General features: G+C 39.5%; 1 protein-coding gene across 2 annotated transcripts in view; it reads left to right on the plus strand.

Annotated features, from left to right (window-relative positions):
- HABP4 (hyaluronan binding protein 4) overlaps positions 1 to 20,772 on the plus strand; it is a gene marked incomplete at its 5' end in the record, with an annotated part of 35,262 nt that overhangs the window by 13,809 nt on the left and 681 nt on the right. The window contains 3 exons of one of the 2 annotated variants that reach the window (XM_082842203.1): positions 1,139 to 1,222; positions 15,468 to 15,639; positions 18,946 to 19,131. In XM_082842203.1, coding sequence (XP_082698329.1) covers positions 1,139 to 1,222; positions 15,468 to 15,639; positions 18,946 to 19,131 — 442 coding nt within the window. Of the gene's footprint in view, positions 1 to 1,138; positions 1,223 to 15,467; positions 15,640 to 18,945; positions 19,398 to 20,772 lie in introns of those variants that run through there. The other variant, XM_082842202.1, reaches the window with a different exon arrangement.

The raw sequence follows: 20,772 nt of genomic DNA on the forward strand, positions 1-20,772 counted from the left end.
GTTGGAAAACTGAGTTTTTTTTAAAGTTGATAACAATGGCTTTGAGTTGAGAATTAAAATACTTTTAATGTAAAAACTCTATTCTTTCATTATAGGTCAATTTATGTTTATTTATTTATTTATTTTTAAAATTTATTTATTTTTTTTTTGCGGTACGTGGGCCTCTCACTGTTGTGGCCTCTCCCGTTGCGGAGCACAGGCTCCTGATGCGCAGGCTCAGCGGCCATGGCTCACGGGCCCAGCCGCTCCGCGGCATGTGGCATCTTCCCGGACCAGGCGGGAACCCGTGTCCCCTGCATCGGCAGGCAGACTCTCAACCACTGCGCCACCAGGGAAGCCCAATTTATGTTTATTTAAAAATAAACTAATTTTATGAAGATTTTTCCTGAACTGGGGATGAAAAAGTGCTGGGTTCTGAATGTACAGTGTAAAATATTTCTATTATATTGACCAATTTTAGCATTTTCCTGAGAATGAAATTTCTTTTGCTGGTACTTTTTTAAAAGTAATGTTCAGATAGGATTAATATCAACATAAAAGATTTAAGATTATGTATTTAAAATTCAAAGTGTTTTTCACTGTGCTGTAATTTCTAATCTGTAGATTATGTATTTAGATGTGATGGAATGTAAATTGATGTTTCAAAGCCTTATTTTTCTGGTATGGTTATCACCAGCTTGTTTGTAATCCTACACATTCCTTTTTTGTGGAATGTTTCCACTTTCTTGCCATATTCTAAAGTTTGAAATGGCATATTCTTATCTATTTTAAGTCATTTAACACAGGTTGAAAATTTTTATGGCCCCTGTTAATATTTGGAATTTCCTAGTGTAATAAGAGTTTGAATAATTGTTCTGGTCCTTTACAATCTGTTTTTAATTTTAGGCCATTCATGGAAACTTGTATTTCTCAAAGTACTTTTCACACTTTTGAAATAATTTATATGGATTAGCAATTAAGAGCATTTTTCTTCCTCTTTTTTATTTTGATGTGGATTACCTGTATGTACATGTTAATTCCTTGAGGGATGTTTACTGAAGAAAAAGGACATTGAAATGTGTTTTTTTCTATCTTGAATATGTAAGGGCATTGATGTAAACAGATTTGTGTGACTAGAGTGGTTCTTGCTGCTTTGCAGTGACATGGACCCGACTGCCCCCATGGAAGAGACCACAGTGGTGGAGGAGTCCCTGGGCCCCCTGGAGGAGGAATCTCCAGCCAAGTGGGTATTTCATTCATTTTCCCTATTGGGTTGTTGGTCTTTTTCTTAAAGATTTATAAGAGGTCTTCACAGAATAGGAAGCTCAGCCTTTCGTCATATCACAGAGGGTTATCTTCTTAACGTGTTAATGAATAATCAAACTAATTAATAGTTCAAATCACCTAATGCATGATTATTAATGATAATTAATGGGTTGCATTCAAGTATTCTGTCCTGTGCCTACAACTTATTTTCCATCAGCAGCCTGTACTGTGACTAGTGTCTCTTTCCTCAGGACCCCTATCTTTTGTCCCTTTATTCTCTCCCGGTCCCTCCTTCCTCTTTTCTTCATGGAGCTTAGTTCCCTGGTCCATCTGTAGCACCCTTGCCAAGGCTTTAAACTCCCTTGCCCCTTGGGTCTATGAGTACCTTGCTAGCAAATGCACCCACCTCCTGGACAACCGGTAGCCGTCTGCCTTCTTTCTGCCTGCATCCACAGGCTGAGCACTGCAAGATACTCAGCAGGGCTGATGGGAACCCCTGTAAATTCCCCATCACCACATTCTGAAATGAGCCCTCAACACTGCCCAGCAATGCCCATTTCTTGGATTCGCTCTTTCCCCCCCCCCACCCATTACAATGACTGGTTCAGTCCTTCTTGTCCCCTCAGAGCCCTGACATTGCCCCCCACTTTCCCCTTCTTCCATCCTTCTGACACCCACACCTCCTCTTTCATTTTCTGGGTACAACTTGGCCTCCTTTGTCACAGAGAAATTACACCACTCTCGAAGGTGCAAACCTGCCTGCACCTGCCTCCTAGGCTTCTTCCCTTGTGGTAAAATAGAGGCCCCATCCCTCCACCAGCCTCTCCAGCGTTTGGATCCCATTTCCTACCGACTTCAGAGAAATCTCACTATCAGTTAGCTCCTTCATTTTTAGGCATACTCACTTCCTTCCTCCCAGCTCTGGTCTTCTTATCAACATTTTATCTGCGCTCAGTCTCTCCTGTTAAAAGCCTCTCGTTGCCCCTACATTCACATTCAGCTGCCTTTTTCGGGGTTATGTGCATTCTTTCTTCATTTCCTCCCCTTCACTTCATCCTCACTTCACTCCAGGTCTAGCTTTGTCCTCATTGCCCTTCTGAAACAGTCACCACATGTCTCCAGACCTAACAGATGTTTCGGTCTGCATCTTCCTTGACCTCTCAGAACATTTGACTTTACAGGCATACCTCAGAGATATTGTGGATTTGATTCCAGACCACCTCAATAAAGCGAATATCACAATAAAGTGAATCACATGATTTTTTTGGTGTCCCAGTACATATAAAAGTTATGTTTAGACTGTACTGTAGTCTATTAAGTGTGCAATAGCATTATTTCTAAAAAAAGCAGTATACATACCTTAATTTAAAAATACTTTATGGCTAAAGACACTAACCTTTTTAACATATTTATCATCTCAGCCTTCAATGAGTCATAATCTTCTTGCTGGTGGAGGGTCTTGCCTTGATGATGACTGCTGACTGATGAGGGTGGTGGTTGCTAAAGGTTGGGGTGACTGTGCAGTTTCTTAAAATAAAGACAGCAATGAAGTTTGCCATATTGACTGACTCTTCCTTTCATTTGAACACTGAGAGGCCATTATAGGGTTATTAACTGGCCTAATGTCAATACTGTTGTGTCTCAGGGAATAGGGAGGCCCCAGAAGAGGGACAGAGCTGGGAAGGCCAGTTAGTGGAGCAGTCAGAACACATACAACATTTATTGATTATGTTCACTGTCTTACGTGGGTGCAGTTTGTGGCACCCCAAAACAATTACAATAGTAACATCTTTGTATCATTGGTCACAGATCACCATGACAAATGTAATAATAATGAAAAAGTTTGAAATATTTCGAGAATTACCAAAATGTGACACAGAGACGTCAAGTGAGCAAATGCTGTTGGGAAAATGGTGCTGCTAGACTTGCCCAACGCAGGGCTGCCACAGATATTCAATATGTTAAAAAGGCAGAATCTGTGAAGTGCAATGCGACAAGGTATGCCTGTGTTGATTTCCTCTTAACCACAACCTCCCATTGGTTTCTGCATTCTTCTGGCTTGCTTTCTGCTGCTCAGTTCCTCCTTTGCAGACTCATCCTTGTCTTTCCGCTCTTTTAAAATGTTGAGTTCTTCAGGGCTCTGCCTTAGGCCCTCTTCTCTGTGTCTAGTGTCTCTTTATAGGGTCTCATGCACTCCTGCAGTTTGAATTGTCATTTATCCCCTGACTCCAGAATATATACCTCTGGCTCCAACCTTCAACATGGACTACAGGCCCATGTGTCCATCTGCCTCCTAGACACCTCCCCGTGGGCATCCCAAATGCACCTCATGCTCAGTGTGGCCAGGACTGAGGTCCACAAGCCCCCACCCTCATTAGGTGTTTCTGTTTTGCGGAACGGCATCGCCATTCATCCAGTTGCACAAACCAGAAACCGAGGAGTCATTCTTGAGATTTCCTTCTTCTTGACCCACTGTCTCCTCAAAATCCAATCTGTCACCATGCCCTGAGGATTTGTACTCTTTTATATCTGCCATCTCCACTCACCATCATAGTCTCTGCTACAGCTATCTGCTCTCTCACCAGAGCTCCTAATGGGGTTCCTTGCATCTCACATTCTACCAACCCACCCGTTTCACACCAAAGTGGCTTTCACACTGCCATTCTGATCATCGTGCCCCCACCCCTCGAGTAAGACCCTCCCCCCGGTGGCTTTCTGTCCTTTTTCTGTCCCTTGCCCTGACCTGCACAGTCCTGCATGGTCTGGCCCATGAAGAGCCCTCAAGTTCAACCACTCCTGTGCCTTCTCCAGGTTCACCATGTGGCCTTTATTTCATGTCCCCAAGCACCTTTCTCCAGCTCCTATGCCGCACCTGCCAAAGAGCTTTTGCAAGTGCTGTATTCTTGTTTTTCTGTACCTCTCCTCCACACTCCCTTCACCCTTCACCTATTTATTTAACTCTTACTCATCCTTCAGCTGAGAAGAGGCAATGCTTAAGAGCAGAGACTCTGAGCCAGTGTTCTGGGTTCAAATCCCAGCTCTTCCATTTACTAGTTTGGCTAAGTTATTTCATCTTTCTGTGCCTCAGTTCTCTTCATCTGTAAAATGGGAATAATAATAACACCTACATCAGAAGGCTGTTATAAGGATTGGTTGGGTGTGCATGTGTTTCATGTAGAGCGGGGCCTGGCATGTAGTTAGTGCCGTATAAATACCTACTATTATTATTGTTACTTATTACAAGAGCAAAGTGCTACGATTGGTGATTGTGAAAGCTGTTACTTTACTATTCAAAACAACTAAGTAATGTATTTAAATAAAGAAATAGATTAATATGAACATTTAGACAGTAAGTTAACTAAGAAAATAGATCAACAGTGTATATGAATGTTAAGAAGTGAGTTAACTAGATACCGTCAGGAAAAATTGGATCCTTTTTGAGCCAGTAAACCATTTATCCAAATTCAGGTAATATAAAGCAGAATAATAGTAAATTATTGCATAATTGTAATCTTTGGAATTGATTGAGGTACTCTAGCGTTCATAATATTAGACAAAATAATTCTTTCAATTAACCAGTTATTTTGAAAGACAAAATAATACTTGATGATTTTGTTGGCCGTCTCATTGTCTGCAATATCCTCGTGGAGCTAGTCAGCAAATCTCTCTCCCTCTGCCGAACATGCTGAACAGTGAGCATCCAGTTAAAATTGCAGGAGCTGCAGTGCACCGCAGCTGCAGTCTAGTGACCAACCGCACTGAGAAGTTCTTGTTTCTGCACTGCCTTGTCACATTTTAAAATTATTACTCACATTTCTAGTAATACAGTTACAGTTTTTTATAATTTCAAAATTAGGCTTGTATATGCATTCTAGGATGATGCCCTCTGATCTTGGCTTTGTCGGGATATTGATCTAACACCCAAGCTTTCGGCGTTCAGCCAGAATGTATATTTAGTGCAACTCTTGGTTTAGAACTTCTTGGTAGGTGAATTTAATGTACCCTTGCTTATTTTCAAACCTGCAACCCAAAGTACATACATTTTCCTCAAATTGGACACCTTTTGTCGACAGTTACATGTGCTATGCCCTTCCTTCTTCGTTTCATCACAGAAGTATTACATGTTTCTTGTCACGTGGTGTTCTAATGTCCAAGAATACCTGTGACCGTTTCCTGTTTTGCTTTAAGAGTAAGTCTAACATTTATTGAGCATTTCTTGTGTGCCAGGAACTGTTCTAAATGAGTCTATGGCTTAACTCATTTAACCCTTTGCTGCCTGTGAAGGAGAAGGTACTGTTCCTATTCTAATGCTGAGACATACAGGTTAAACAACTTGTAGTAAGTGTCAGAGCCAGAATTTGAACCAGGTATTGTGGCACAGACATTCATGTTGTTAACTGTACTGAATGGTAGGAATGGTTAAAAGTGCCATTTAGACTAACTTGCTATTAAGAACTGCAAATGGGAGAAGGTGGTTCTGTAATCAGGGGAAGAGCTGCCGGGATCACTGAGGATTTCCTATTAAGTAACATAGATCAACAACTCCCTTCCATCCTTAAAAATTTAACTCTATGAAAAGAGAATGGTGAGGAAGCATTATTAAAAAATATCTGCAATGAAATATTTTGCACTTTGTTTCCAAGGGTATTTGCTTAGACAATGAAGATTGTTATGTACTGAGTCTTCTTAAAGCAGGACCACAGCTCTTTAAAATTTTTATTGCAAATTTATGAGGAGCTCCAAGTTTATCATGAAATTCACTTCCCTTTCAGTACTTTTTTTCTTTATTACTTTTTTGGCTGCGTAGGGTCTTAGTTGCAGCACGTGGGATCTTTCATTGTGGCACATGGTCTCTTCGTTGCAGCGCTCAAACTTCTCTCTAGTTGAGGCACTCGGGTTTTCTCTCTAGTTGTGGCGCACGGGCTCCAGGGCGCATGGGCTCTGTAGTTGTGGCGCACGGGTTCCAGCATGTGGGGGCTCTGTAGTTTGCGGCACACGGGCTCTCTCCTTGAGGTGCACGAGCTTAGTAGTCGTGGTGCGCGGGCTTAGTTGCCCTGTGGCATGTGGGATCTTAGTTCCCTGACCAGGGATCAAACCCACATCCCCTGCATTGGAAGGCGAATTCTTTACCACTGGACCACCAGGGAAGTCACCCTTTCAGTACTTTGGAAGGAAGTAGGAGGTATTATTTACATGTTAGGTTAGATCCACTTGCCGCAGTTAAGTATTCAGTGAGTAAAGTTTTATTTCTAGAACCCACTTTCCTTGATTCACTGCACATTTTCATTCAGGTGAAAAAGTATTGCCTGAATGGAAGTTTGGACATTTGAATTGATGATTTGTATCAATCAAATATCTTGATACAAATGGATATCTGTCCATATCTTGACTATCTTCCATCTAAGCATTTTTTCTGCCATCTTATTCCCTAAATAGCACAGAGGTTAAATGCGGGCTTTGGAGGTAGAATGAATGGATATGAAATTTGGCTCTTTCATTTATTTGTTAGTTGTGTAACCTGTCTCCTTGATTTTCTTACCTGTAAAATGGAGCTGTTAACTTTTTTTTTTTTGCGGTACACGGACCTCTCACTGCTGCGGCCTCTTCTGTTGCGGAGCACAGGCTCCGGACGCGCAGGCTCAGCAGCCATGGCTCACGGGCCCAGCCGCTCTGCGGCATGTGGGATCTTCCCGGACCGGGGCACGAACCCGTGTCCCCAGCATCGGCAGGCAGACTCTCAACCACTGTGCCACCAGGGAAGCCCGGAGCTGTTAATTTTAACTAACTTGTGGCATTAATTATCATGAGCAAATTAATGTAAAGCACTTTGAATAGCATCTGGCACCTCGTAAACATAAATATTAGCATTATTATCCCATTTATTTCTACATAAAGATAACTGTTGTTAAAACTGTTGTTAAAAAAAGATAACTGTTGTTAAAATTTCTTCTGTAATTTTACCCATTTAGAAACAAAATGTATAATTATCAAATCTGCATACAGCATTGTTCACATTACAAGTCATAGATTTGACGACTTATACCTATGAGCAGTTTTGATGAAAAATTCTCTCCAAAAATTTTTTATCATATTGGGTGGGCCAAAAGTTTCATTTGGTTTCTTCTGTAAGATGGCTCTAGTAGCACTTAGTTGTCTTTAACTTCACTGGAAACAATTTTGTTACATTGTATGTGACAGCTGTCATATCAGCATACATTTAAAAACGACATAAAAATTGGTGAATTTTTGTGTAGCCTTTTTAATATTGAATATGGAAGAAAAACAACATTTTCCGCATATTATACTTTATTCTTTCAAGAAAGGTAAAAACGCAACTGAAATGCACAAAAAGATTTGTGCAGTGTATGGAGAAGGTGCTGTGACTGATCAAATGTGTCAAAAGTGGTTTGCAAAGTTTCGTGCTGGAGATTTCTCGCTGGACAAAGCTCCACAGTTCGGTAGACCAGTTGAAATTGATAGTGATCAAATCAAAACAATAATTGAGAGCAATCAATGTTATGCCACGTGGGAGATAGCCGACATACTTAAAGAATCCAAATCAAACGTTGAAAATCATTTGCACCAGCTTGATTATGTGAATCACTTTGACGTTTGGATTCCACATAAATGAGAAAAACCTTCTTGACCCTATTTCTGCATGCGATTCTCTACTGAAATGTAATGAAAACACTCCGTTTTTAAAACAAATTGTTGGGGACTTCCCTGGTGGCACAGTGGTTAAGAACCCACCTGCCAATGTAGGGGACACGGGTTCAAGCCCTGGTCTGGGAAGATCCCACATGCCGCGGAGCAACTAAACCAGTGCGCCACAACTACTGAGCCTGTGCTCTAGAGCCCGCGAGCCACAACTACTGCAGCCCGTGTGCCTAGAGCCTGTGCTCCGCAGCAAGAGAAGCCACTGCAATGAGAAGCCCGCGCACTGCAATGAAGAGTAGCCCTCGCTCGCTGCAACTAGAGAAAGCCTGCACCCAATAGCAACGAAGACACAACGCAGCCAAAAATAAATTAATTAATTTAAAAAAAAATTGTGACAGGCGATGAAAAGTGTATACTGTACAACAATGTGGAATGGAAGAGATCGTGGGGCACGCAAAATGAACTACCACCAACCACCAAAGGCCGGTCTTCATCGAAAGAAGGTGATGTTGTGTATATTGTGGGATCAGAAGGGAGTCCTCTATTATGAACTCCTTCCAGAAAACCAAACGATTAATTCCAACAAATACTGCTCCCAATTAGACCAACTGAAAGCTGCACCCAGTTGAAAAGCGTCCAGAATTAGTCAACAGAAAACGCATAATCTTCCATCAGTATAACTCAAGACCACATGTTTCTTTGATGACCAGGCAAAAACTGTTACAGCTTGTCTGGGAAGTTCTGATTCATCTGCTGTATTCACCAGACATTGCACCTTCGCATTTCCATCTATTTTGGTCTTTACAAAATTCTCTTAATGGAAAAAAATTCAATTCCCTGGAAGACTATAAAAGGCACCTGGAACAGTTCTTTGCGCAAAAAGATAAAACGTTTTGGACTTATGAAATTGCCTGGAAAATGGCAGAAAGTAGTGGAACAAAAGCGTGTATACGTTGTTCAATAAAGTTCTTGGGGAAAATGAAAAATGTGTCTTATTTTTACTTAAAATACCAAAGGCACTCTTTGGCCCACCTGATAAACCAAGAACTGTAAAGGTCTTTGAATTACTCAAAAGGGAATTGTTAAATTTAGAGTGATAGCAGTTATGTTGCTTTTATAACTGTTAGAAATATACTTGCATTAGTCCTTCCTGGAACTGAGAATTAGCTATATCTCTTCCTGTTGAATATCCAGTCTTTGCTAAAACGGCAGTAAAAACTACATTCAGAGCTGATTCAAATGGGAAATGGAATCTGCCTTACAGAACTGTCATAGAATGTGTTTTGTTTGTTTAGAGTGTGTTTTTTATAATTATTTTTGGTCAATAGGCAGTGAAATTAAGGAGCCTGTCCTTGGTGATTTTATACTGCTCCCAAAATGGCTTGTTGAAATGGCAGGTGATAAAGGAGAATGCATGGGGGCATCTGTAAGAACACCTTCCAATGAGGCACATCTGAGTAAAGGGTGTCAGGCTGATCACTTTCATGGATGGAATCACTTGTGGCAGATTCTCTATTCTGAACTGCACTGTTTGCTTTATGTTGGGTGGCTGTGTCACTTCAGGGCTGCATTTCTTACGTGCCTTCTACTTTTTCTAGTTGTTTATGTTTATATATATATAAAGCCCTAGATATATTTTTTAAGACAAACAAGCAGACAAAAAGTACTTCTTTTGTGGTCTTAACACAAAATCTGTTCTTATTGAACTTTTTGGAATTTATTAACTTCTATTAGGTTATCTTAGTTATGAAAGAATCCTCAAATTCATAGCATCGGTTCCACAGATTTCTTAATTCTATCACAAGTAGGCTACAGAAACCCTCATGATTCCTTAATATTTCTTTATTTTTAGCTCTTTTTGTTAAAAGTTACAGAAAAAATGTATATAAAATAAGAATAGTATATTGAAACTCCAAGTAAGTTATTCAGCTAAACTGTTATCAAATCATGGTCATTCTTGTTTCATATATTTCTCTACCCACTTCCTCTACCTCCAGGATATATTATATATTATCCAAAAATGTTTCAGAATGTTATATCTAAAAGACTTCCTTTAAAAAAACCATAACTGGGGGCTTCCCTGGTGGCACAGTGGTTGAGAGTCCGCCTGCCGATGCAGGGGACACGGGTTCGTGCCCCGGTCCGGGAAGATCCCACATGCCGCAGAGCGGCTGGGCCCGTGAGCCATTGCCGCTGAGCCTGTGTGTCCAGAGCCTGTGCTCCGCAACAGGAGAGGCCACAACAGTGAGAGGCCCACGTACCGCAAAAAAAAAAAAAAAAAACATAACTGGAATATCATTATCCCATCTAAAATTTTTTAACAATTCCTTAATATCATTAAATATCTAGGCAGTTTGTCAGTTTCCCTGATTATCTCAAAATCTTTTTTTAAAACGACTTATTTGTTTGAATTAATATTGAAATATACATTTTAATTTTTATGTTTCTTACATCTCTTTTAAAAACAGTTTTATTGAGGTACAATCCAAATCCAATAAACAGCACATATTTAGAATGTACAGTTTTACAAGTTTGAAATCCATAAACAATAAAAATAATGAGCACATCTATCAACCCAAAAAGTTTCCTTGTGTCCCTTTGTAATCCCTCCATCCCGCCCCTTTCCCCCAGGCAACCAGTGATCTACTTTTTTGTCATTAAAGATTAGTTTGCAATTGCTATAATTTTATATAAATGGAAGCATACAGCATGTATTCTTTTTGTATTCTCTTTTTGTCTATATTCTTTCACTGACAATGCATATTTTAAGATTCATTCAGGTTGTTGAATGTTTCAGTAGTTCCTTCCTATTTATTGTTGAGCAATATTCCATTTTACAGATAGACCACTATTTGTTTATCCATCTGCCTGATGATGATCATGTGGGTTGTTTCCAGTTTTTGCTATTATAAATAAAGCTACTATGAACATTTCTGTGTGTGCCTTTCTGTGGCTATACATTTTCATTTCTCCTGAGTGAAATGGCAGGTGTTTATGTAACTTTTTTAGAAACTGCCAAACTCATTTTCAAAGTGGTTGTTCCAGTTTTTATAATTTTTAGGCCTTATAATAGGTGTATATCTCATTGTGGTTTTAATTTACATTTCCCTAATGACTAATGATGTTGAGCCTCTCTTCACGGGTTATTTGCCATCTGTATGTCTTCTTTAATAGTCTGTTTAAATCATTTGCTCATTTTATAATTGGTTTGTTTTCTTACTACTGAGTTTTGAGAGTTCTTCATATATTCTGGATTCAAGTCCTCTATCAGATACATGATTTGCAAATATTTTCTCCAGATCTGTGGCCTGATTTTTTATTCTCTTGACAGTGTCATTTTTTTTTTTTAATGACGACCACCCATTTTCTTTTTCTTTTTTAAAAAATATTTATTTATTTATTTTGGCTGTGCCAGGTCTTAGTTGCGGCACATGGGATCTTCGTTGCAGCATGTGGGATCTTTAGTTGCGACCTGCAGTCTTCTTAGTTGCAGCTTGCATGCTGGATCTAGTTCCCCGACCAGGGATCAAACCCATGCCCCCTCCATTGGGAGCATGGAGTCTTACCCTCTGGACCACCCAGGAAGTCCCCTCTTGACAGTGTCTTTTGAAGAGCAGAAGTTTTTAATTTTGAGGAAGTTCAATTTATCAGTTCTTTCATTGATCATGATTTTGGTGTGAAATCTTTTCCTAACCTAATACCACAAATGTTTTCTCCTATAAGTTTTATAATTTTGGGTTTTATATTTAGGTCTATGATCCATTTTTAAAAATTGACATTTGGTCCATTTTGAGTTGACTTTTATATACAATGTGAGGTATGGATAGACGTTCCCTCCTTTTTTTTTTGCATATGCATGTCTAGTTATTCCAGCATACTGAAAACCATTATTTGAAAATCAGTCGCCCGTGTATGTGTGGGCCTATTTCTCTATAGTCTGTTCCATTGTTCTGCCAATATCAAACTATCTTGATTACCCTTAAGTCGCTTTTAATCGATGTGTCTTCTCTTTTTTTAATTTTCTTGCAATTATTTGTTGAAAAAGCTGGGTCATTTGTCCAAATAGTTTCTCAGAGTCAGAATTGTATTGATTGCATCCCTGTAATCAGTGGTGTGCTGGTAAATATTTAACATCTGATTCTCTGGGATGAAAAAGCCTGGATCTATTGCACTTGCTAGTTTCTGTGGTGTAAATATTCCTACCATGGCTGATTTAAAACCACCAAAGCAACATCATTGAACACAGAGTGGGAAAAGATGTGCAGTAGTACATCGTTGCATAGTATATCCACTCTACACATAAAATAGAGATAAATAACTTCAAGTGCATAGGAAAAGGCAAAATGTAGTGAAATAATTAGGGAATGATGAGTTGTGAGGATTTATTACCTTTGTTTTAATATTTAAACATGTTTTAACATTTAATTATGTGTTTCTGTAATTTAATTTTTAACAACTGTATTTCACAGCCAACTCGCAAAATTCCTGAGAATTTAACAATTGGCTGTTACGACTTGGTGCAAGCCAGTGCCAGCATGGCATTGTAGAGTAGTCCAACATGTTTCTCTGTTCTTCATATTTTTAAAAAAATTTCCTGAATATTAATAATGAGAGGCAGAGGTTTGATTAAATTCAGGTTCAACTTTTTGGCAAGATTGTTTCATAGGTTATGGAAGGCTGCTGATTATCATTGCCTTTATCCATTAATTCATTAGGGCTGCAAATTAGTGATAGTCTAATTCTATCATTCTTTCTTCAGTTAAGTAGCTGGAATGATCTGTAAAGAAAAGCTTACCTAGAACTAGTTGATTAAACTGAGTGTAAGTTTGTTTAGGAAATGAAGGATGCATAAAAGGCGTGTTTTACTTTTAACTTACTCATTTTCAGAATAATGAGTTGGTTCCCTCATATCCTTCAAAGGTGCCAGTGACTTTTTTTAAGTGTCCTTGTGAACTTAGAGATTTAAACATATCTGATGTGTTTCAGTACACTGAGTTTTTATGCTTATTGGTGCTTAAACTGATCCATTTTTTGACTGAAGGGGGCCTCTTCAAGTTGATTCTTGATCCTTTTTACACACATTCAGTGGTCTTTGATAGCTTCCTTGCTTTCTGGTAAGACATGTTTCAGACTCATCATCCATACTTCACATCTCATACTGAGTCATTTTTCCAGGGAGCCAGAGTCCTTTAATAGAATATGGTATTTAGAACCATATGATATCACTTATATGTGGAGTCTAAAATATGACATAAATAAACTTATCTATGAAACAGAAACAGACTCACAGACATAGAGAACAGACTTGTGTTTGCCAAGGTGGAGTGGATGTCGGGGAAGGATGGATTGGGAGTTTGGGATTAGTAGATACAAACTATTTTACATAGAATGGATAAACAAGGTCCTACTGTTGTATAGCACAGGGAACTCTACTCAATATGCTGTAATAAACCATAATGGAAAAGAATGTGAAAAAGAATGTATATCTATGTATAACTGAATCACTTTGCTGTACAGTATAAATCAACTGTACTTCAGTAAAATAAATTTTAAAAAAATAGAATATGGTATTTAGAGACGATAGTCTAGGCACTAGGGTTACTTACTGCTACTAGGTTCTTAACTGTTTCTAGGACATTTAAGTGGACAGAGCTGAGGAATACACACACACACACACACACACATTTTTAAGCTAAAATATATTATGAGTTCATTCAATATTTCCATTTGAAATTTAGGAGTACAAAATTTTTAGCTAAACTTTCTTAAGTTTGTTTCTCTTTTTCTTCCATGCTGAAAATCCCAGTTGTCAATAACATCATACTATTACTCATTTGCTGCACACACGACAGTAACAAATAATACTACCAACACTACCTCCAATAATATGATTATTAAAAAGTTATATACAGAGAGATGAATAATTATAAATTTGTATTTAAAGGCACTTTAAATAGCTTTTTTCTGATGCTTTTATCACCAACTTGATAAACAATTGGGCTAATTTGATTAATTTTGCTTCCAAATTTTAGAGATTGAATTTTAATTTAAATCTGTTTTATAGATTTATTTATTTATGTAAAATATTTAAATGTTTCCAAAGTACAATCTGTTAAAACATATTTTCCAAATAGCTGCTATCCCTGTTCTTTCCCTGGTTTATATTATGATTTTTTTTTACACCTATATGTATATATATTTGTATGTCTCCTTATTTCTTAGGTGAATGGTAACAGACATTCCACCTTGCTTTTCCATTAGTATATCCAGGAGGTGTTCCACAGCAATTTATGTATTTCTCATTTCTTTTAGCTGCTTAATATTCATGTTTGATATATATAATTTTTCCAACAAATTCCTCTCCAGATGATTTTGGGTTGTTTCCAGTATTTGGCATTACAAAATTTACTGTCTTTTTATATTTTTGCCAATGTATGTTTGGGATATGTTTTAATATTAGTATTCTTCCAGCATTTTATTATGAAAAATTTCAAACACAGCCAAGTTTAAAGAATTTTACAGTGAACACCTATACCCACCACCTAAACTGATATAAAATTTATTTATTGTGAAATGTACAAAAATAAGTGTACATTCATTATTTTGACAAATGCACATTTTTTAGTTGCATCATTTAGTTTTTTGAGTTATGAGTCCTTTATGTATTCTAGATCTAAGTGTCTTATTATATATATGATTTGCAAATATTTTCTCTCATTCTATGAGTTGTCTCTTCACTTTCTTGATGGTGTCCTTTTGCAGCACAAAAATTTTCAGTTTTGGTGATGTCCAGTTTATTTACTTTTTCTTTTGTTGCTTGTGCTTTTGATGTCATATGTAAGATACCATTGCTTAATCCAAGGTTTATGCCTCTGTTTTCTTCTAAGAGTTTTATACTTTTAGCTCTTATATTTATGGTGTGAGAAGTCCAACTTAATTCAAAGGAGAAAGAACAGTCTTTTCAACAAACGGGACTGGGAAAACTAAATATCCAAGTGCAAAAGAATGGTCTTTGGCACCCTGATCAAAAAAATTAATTGCTCATAAATGTGAGGGCTTATTTCTGGACTTTGAATTCTATTCCATTGTTCTATATGTCTGTCTTCTGTTTTAAGAATTCATGAATTTAAGGAGGATATTTACAAAAGTACATATCTGTGACCCATTGTTTATAACCTCTGTTCATGGTTTCCTTATATGTGTTTTGTCTCAGTTACTTCTCCCATTTGTTTCTACAATTGCCTATCTCATTTTGTGTGTAATGTCATAGGGGAAGGGAGTGCCTGGTGGTGAAGTGTAATATGAACGTCATTGGGATGGTGATGCTCCCATTTTTCAAAGACTGCTTTGAACACAGACAGGAATTACCTTCAGTTGGCAATGGTGGCATAAAATGATGAAAATAAACTAAAGAAGCTTATGGTTCAAAGATTTTCTTACCTTATTTAAATTTAAGATACAGAACCATGAAAGTACGTTAAACTAATGGTTATGACTTTCTCTTTGAGAAAGTAGACATTTCAGACCTATCAGAAATAATTCTTTATGATTATACTTCTTTATAGAGTTCCTGAGTTGGAGATAGAAGAAGAAACTCAAGTTCAAGAGATGACCCTAGATGAGTGGAAAAATCTTCAAGAACAGACCAGACCAAAGCCTGAATTTAACATCCGGAAACCTGAGTCCACTGTCCCTTCCAAAGCAGTGGTGATACACAAGTCTAAATATAGAGATGATGTAAGCATGAGGTTTTGTATCTAGAGGTAATCTTCACTGTTACCTTATTGGAAACGAAATGGGCTTTTCCACTTCTATTTTAAAAATGGAACATTAGTAGTTGACATTCTAGTTTCAACCTAAGAGTAATCAGAGATTATGTGTGCCTAATTTTACTGTATTTTTATTGTTTATTAAGAAAAAAAATTGAAAAAGAATTGACCTATTAATACTTAATCCAAAGCAGTTATAGTGACAGTGCACTTTCTGCTCCCTCCAGAACTGTGCAAAGACTGTGCACATGCTGTATGTTTTAGCTGCATGTCAATTTTGTGTCAGAAGAGAGGTACAGAATGTTTCCTGAATCCATTTCAGAGGATAACTACTCTGCATTTTCGTGATCAGATTACCTTCAGTTCTAATTCTTTTGTTTTTTTTTAAGTTTAAGTATAGTTGATTTACAATATTTTATTAGTTTCAGGTGTATAGCAAAGTGATTCAGTGGGTTTTTCTTCACAGTTCGAATTCCTAATAAGAGCATTTAGTTGGAACTAGCTGATCATCTTTAACTGGTCAGGGTTGGGTGAAGCCTTTTTTGTGTTATTGTAGCAGCTTTGCTCCCTCTGCAGAAACTCACCAGAGGAGCCCTGAAGCACCTGGCAGCACCGTCGGGCACTGCTGCTGTGGCCAGCTATCCTGTTGGAACTGCTTGTGCGTTCCTCTGTCTTTTGTGGTCCTGATTTTACAAGGTTTATGTTCAGCTCTTCATTGGCAGCTTCAGCGTTGAAAATATCTTCCAGCAGATATTGATAAGGCTGGTCAGAGAGTTATTTAATCACATTCTATTTAAGCTGCTGAACTTAAGGAAGGGTACACTGAACCATTCTAATTTTAAAATTTAGAGTTTGTTTCATTCCGTCACAGCTATTTATCTTGATACCAGTCTCTGTGTCGATGACGGTAGTGCGCACCCTTCCTGTCTGCTGGATATTCACTGATTTTCCATTTGAAACTCAGGAGTTTTGTACTATGTAGATTTGTCTGTGTTCCCATTTACACTTTGGTTAGTTATATTCTTTGAATGAATAGTTTCCCTAGGGGGTCATTTATGATACAGGATCCCCTCCTAACTCCTGTTTCAGTCAGTTCAAGCTCTTGGAGTCTAGTATGTTTTGTTTTGTTTTTTTTTTTGCGGTACGCAGGCCTCTCACTGTTGTGGCCTCTCCCGTTGCGGAGCACAGGCTCCGGACGCGCAGGCTCAGCGGCCATGGCTCACGGGCCCAGCCGCTCCGCGGCATGTGGGATCTTCCCGGACCAGGGCACGAACCCGTGTCCCCTGTACGGGCAGGCGGACTCTCAACTACTGCGCCACCAGGGAAGCCCGAGTCTAATAAGTTTTTAGCTTTTCCACTAGAAATGGCTTTTTGTACACATACGAGTGAGGCCTTTCTACAAGTGCATCAGCTAGTTGTTTTTTTTTTTTTTTTTCTATCCATTTTCTTCTTTTTTGTTCTGGGGCACTGTAAATAAAGCTTTGCCTAAAACAATTGTGCTGTCAGGATTTGAAATGTGCAGCTGACACGTTAGGTAAAAATAGAAGCTGCTCTTCCTTAATCCACACCAGATTCATCCTCCCTGGCTCCAGAGAGAGGTCTCCTGGAATCTTTGAAGCAACTGTGTTAGCTGCTGAGTCATCGAGCTTGGTCTCAGTAAAGCACACATCTTTGGTACTTATTAATCTTGTGGCGTTGACGATTTTAGCCAGGAGTTTTTCTTAAAGCAACAGAAGCCAAATCACTAGTCCCGGAAGTGATTGGTGTCACTTACTTTGTTCTGAGTACCCTAAGAGACAAAAGCACTAGAATAACACCTCTTGTTTGCATGGAGCTCTGTTCTTTGCAAGGTTCAGACCAAACAGTAGCCTATGAAGAGAGCTGGGACCTTAAAGCACCTTGGCCTGACTATTCGCTCACTTTGCTTCCATTGCAAGTTGTCCCTTCTTACTGGGAAGGCTGCCGTGTCTCTGCTGAGGCACACTGACAGCCAGTTGTTTTCTAAACCAGGCCGTAGTTATCATTTTGCCTCTTATATTTTTTGTGTTTATCTTGTTGCCAGAGTGCCATTGTTCCTGAATTGTTCTTTCCTTCATCTTTTTAGCTTTGAGAGCCCATCTAAGGCCTTTGATTTATTTTAATCTGAAACTTCAAAGGGGACACAAGTGTTAAATGTGAAACCTGAAATGAACATATGGCCAAAAGGGACTGATGTGCTCAGGGAAATTTGATTCCATTTTCTGGACAAGCTGTAGGGATGTTTAACCTTACAGCACTTGGGAGATCCTCATCTACGATCACTGGCATATTTTCTGTAGGTTTATATTTTACTTAAAAGTGAGAGTTCTTCTTTGTTTCATTCATGGTTAGGAATTGAAGCCAAATCAAATTTGAAGGAGTTTTATTTAATACAGTGTTCTTTTAACAAGAGGTAGAACTTATTTGATCTCTTACAATAAAATGTACTTTCTCAAAGAATTTGAACTAGAGCAGTTCTTCAAAAGCAGCTTGAGTTCTTTATGCAGCCTTGGTAGCAACCCTCAGATTAATCATACTGTTGTTCTATCCTTTCCATATATTTTGAGTCAGAGGTGTTTATTGTATATCATCCAGTTTTTAACATACGGTATTTGTACAGTCAGCACCCATGTTGAAAGAAGTTTCTCCATCAAGCTCTATCCTAGGAAGGTGATTTTCCTTATTTATCAGAGTAGCATTTGTGAAGAAATAAAACAAAAGGCAGAAACTAAAACTTTTCAATCTCAGCAAAATACACTTATTCGATATAAAACGTTTAGATGATTACTGTTAGTCATGTCAAATCTTACATCTTAATCTACTAAACTGATAGAAATTTGGTCTCACTTGAAGTAACGGTAAGTTCAAAAATGTTTGAATTAAGACTGTGAGACACTACTATGTATAAAATGGACAACTAATAAGAACCTACCTTGTAGCACAGGGAACTCTGTTCGATACTCTGTGATGACCCATATGGGAATAGAGTCTAAAAAATAGTGGATATATGTATATGTATAGCTGACTGACTTTGCTGTTACAGCAGAAACTAACACAGCATTGTAAATCAACTATACTCCAATTCAAAAAAAAAAAGGACTGTGAGTATGAGAACGTGTGGCTTCAAAAATGTGCAGAACCCACCTGGCTGGAAGCAGAGCAGCAGCATCTTCCCCTGCCCAGAGCCCGGCCCAGTGAGTGTCCATGGAGACGGCCATGTGTATGTTCTGTGTTTGATGCTGTAACTGTGTTTCAGTTGGTAAAGGATGACTATGAGGATGATGCCCATGTTTTCCGGAAAGCGGCCAATGACATCACATCCCAGCTGGAGATTAATTTTGGTAACCTCCCTCGTCCCGGGCGTGGAGCCAGAGGTGGCACACGGGGAGGCCGGGGAAGGATCAGAAGGGCAGAAAACTATGGACCCAGAGCAGAAGTGGTGGTAAGTGTTTATATTCTATTTTTTTTTTATGGTACGCGGGCCTCTCACTGTTGTGGCCTCTCCTGCCGCGGAGCACAGGCTCCGGACGCGCAGGCTCAGCGGCCATGGCTCACGGGCCTAGCCGCTCTGCAGCATGTGGGATCTTCCCGGACTGGGGCACAAACCCATGTCCCCTGCATCGTCAGGCAGATTCTCAACCACTGCGCCACCAGGGAAGCCCAGTGTTTATATTCTAAACCCTGATGGTTTTCTGAAGTGAGAGGATGAAGATGCCCTGGGCCTACATAGTCTAATTTTGGAAGATCATCAGGTTCTGCCTCGTCTAGACAGAGGAGGTTCTTCCTCCTCTGTCTAGTGTGGGTCTGATGTTGGAGTGTTTGGAACGGTCACGGTAGCATGATGGACATCAGTTGGATACAGACCGTTGTGTAGCCCTGGCCTCCAGGGTCTCCAGGGAAGTTCGATGTCTGCCATGAACGCACGTTCAGAGCTGGAGAAAAATTCACACATCTGCATCAGATAAGATCCCCAGGCTTGGGATTGAACTAGATCAACTGACGGTTGCTTACCATGGTCTGATCATCTGCCCTGGGCCCTGATGCTTTCAGGGTAGACAAAATCCTTCCTACAGCTTCAAGGCCACCTTTTCGCTTCAAACCATTCTTTCCCACTCTTCAGCCAACACTGCTCTACTTCTAGAACAGACAAGCATGTTCCTTACCCCACGGGGCCTTTGCACCTGCTGGCCCTTCTCCCACCCCTTTGCCTGTGTACCTAGAATAGATCCTCCAACCTCCCTTTCTCAGAGAAGTCTTCCAGACCAGGTCAGAGTCCTTATTTTCTTTGAAGCACCATCTGCATTTGTAATTGTATTCTCGCTGGTGCAGTTGTTGATCAGTGTCTGCTGTCTCCAGGGGACATGATGGTTTCCCCAGTGCCTAGCGCAGTGTAAGCTGTAGTAGGTGCTTCATAAATGTTTTCTGAACAAACACCTGTTGAGTGGGAGTTGGGCACAAGGCCCGGTGGCCAGCACAGGCCACCGTGCCGCCCTTGTGACGATGGAAGAGGAGCAGCCCCTTCTCTGTGGCTGGTCTGGGAAATGTTCCTTTTGCTGCCTGACTCCCTTACTCCAGGGAGCAGCCCCTGGGAGGAGAAACTAGTCTGTTATACTTAAACAAGAGCAAAAACACAACATTGTTTTTTCTGGGTACATTTGAGGCCGTGTTGGAAAAAGGAACTATTCTGGGAATAGAAAATATACATCCACTCCTTTCCCATAGCAGAGCTCTGCCACCGCGTGTGCAGTGTGGTGATCCGGTCCTCGAACCTGCCGCCCACCTGGGCTCTTCCAGCTTCTAACAGCCTTCACGCTCGCATTGTTGCGGGATTCTGTTCTTTTTGCTCATTCATTGAGGCTTATCTCTGGGAGAACCTTCTCTTCTAGAAAACATTACTTGACTGTGATGTGTACCTGGCCACCAAATTGCATTGGATGCCCTGACTGTGGGCCCCCATTCCCAGGCCATCTGTGACTGAACTTACCAGTATGTTTCTCCCCCAACTTTGTGAGCTCCCCGAGGGCAGGACTGTCTTTAATCATCCTTATATCTCCATGTAGCAAACATTTTTGCTACATGGAGC

The sequence above is a fragment of the Leucopleurus acutus genome (assembly GCF_964270905.1).
Source record: "Leucopleurus acutus genome assembly, chromosome: 7".
NCBI lineage: Eukaryota > Metazoa > Chordata > Mammalia > Artiodactyla > Delphinidae > Leucopleurus > Leucopleurus acutus.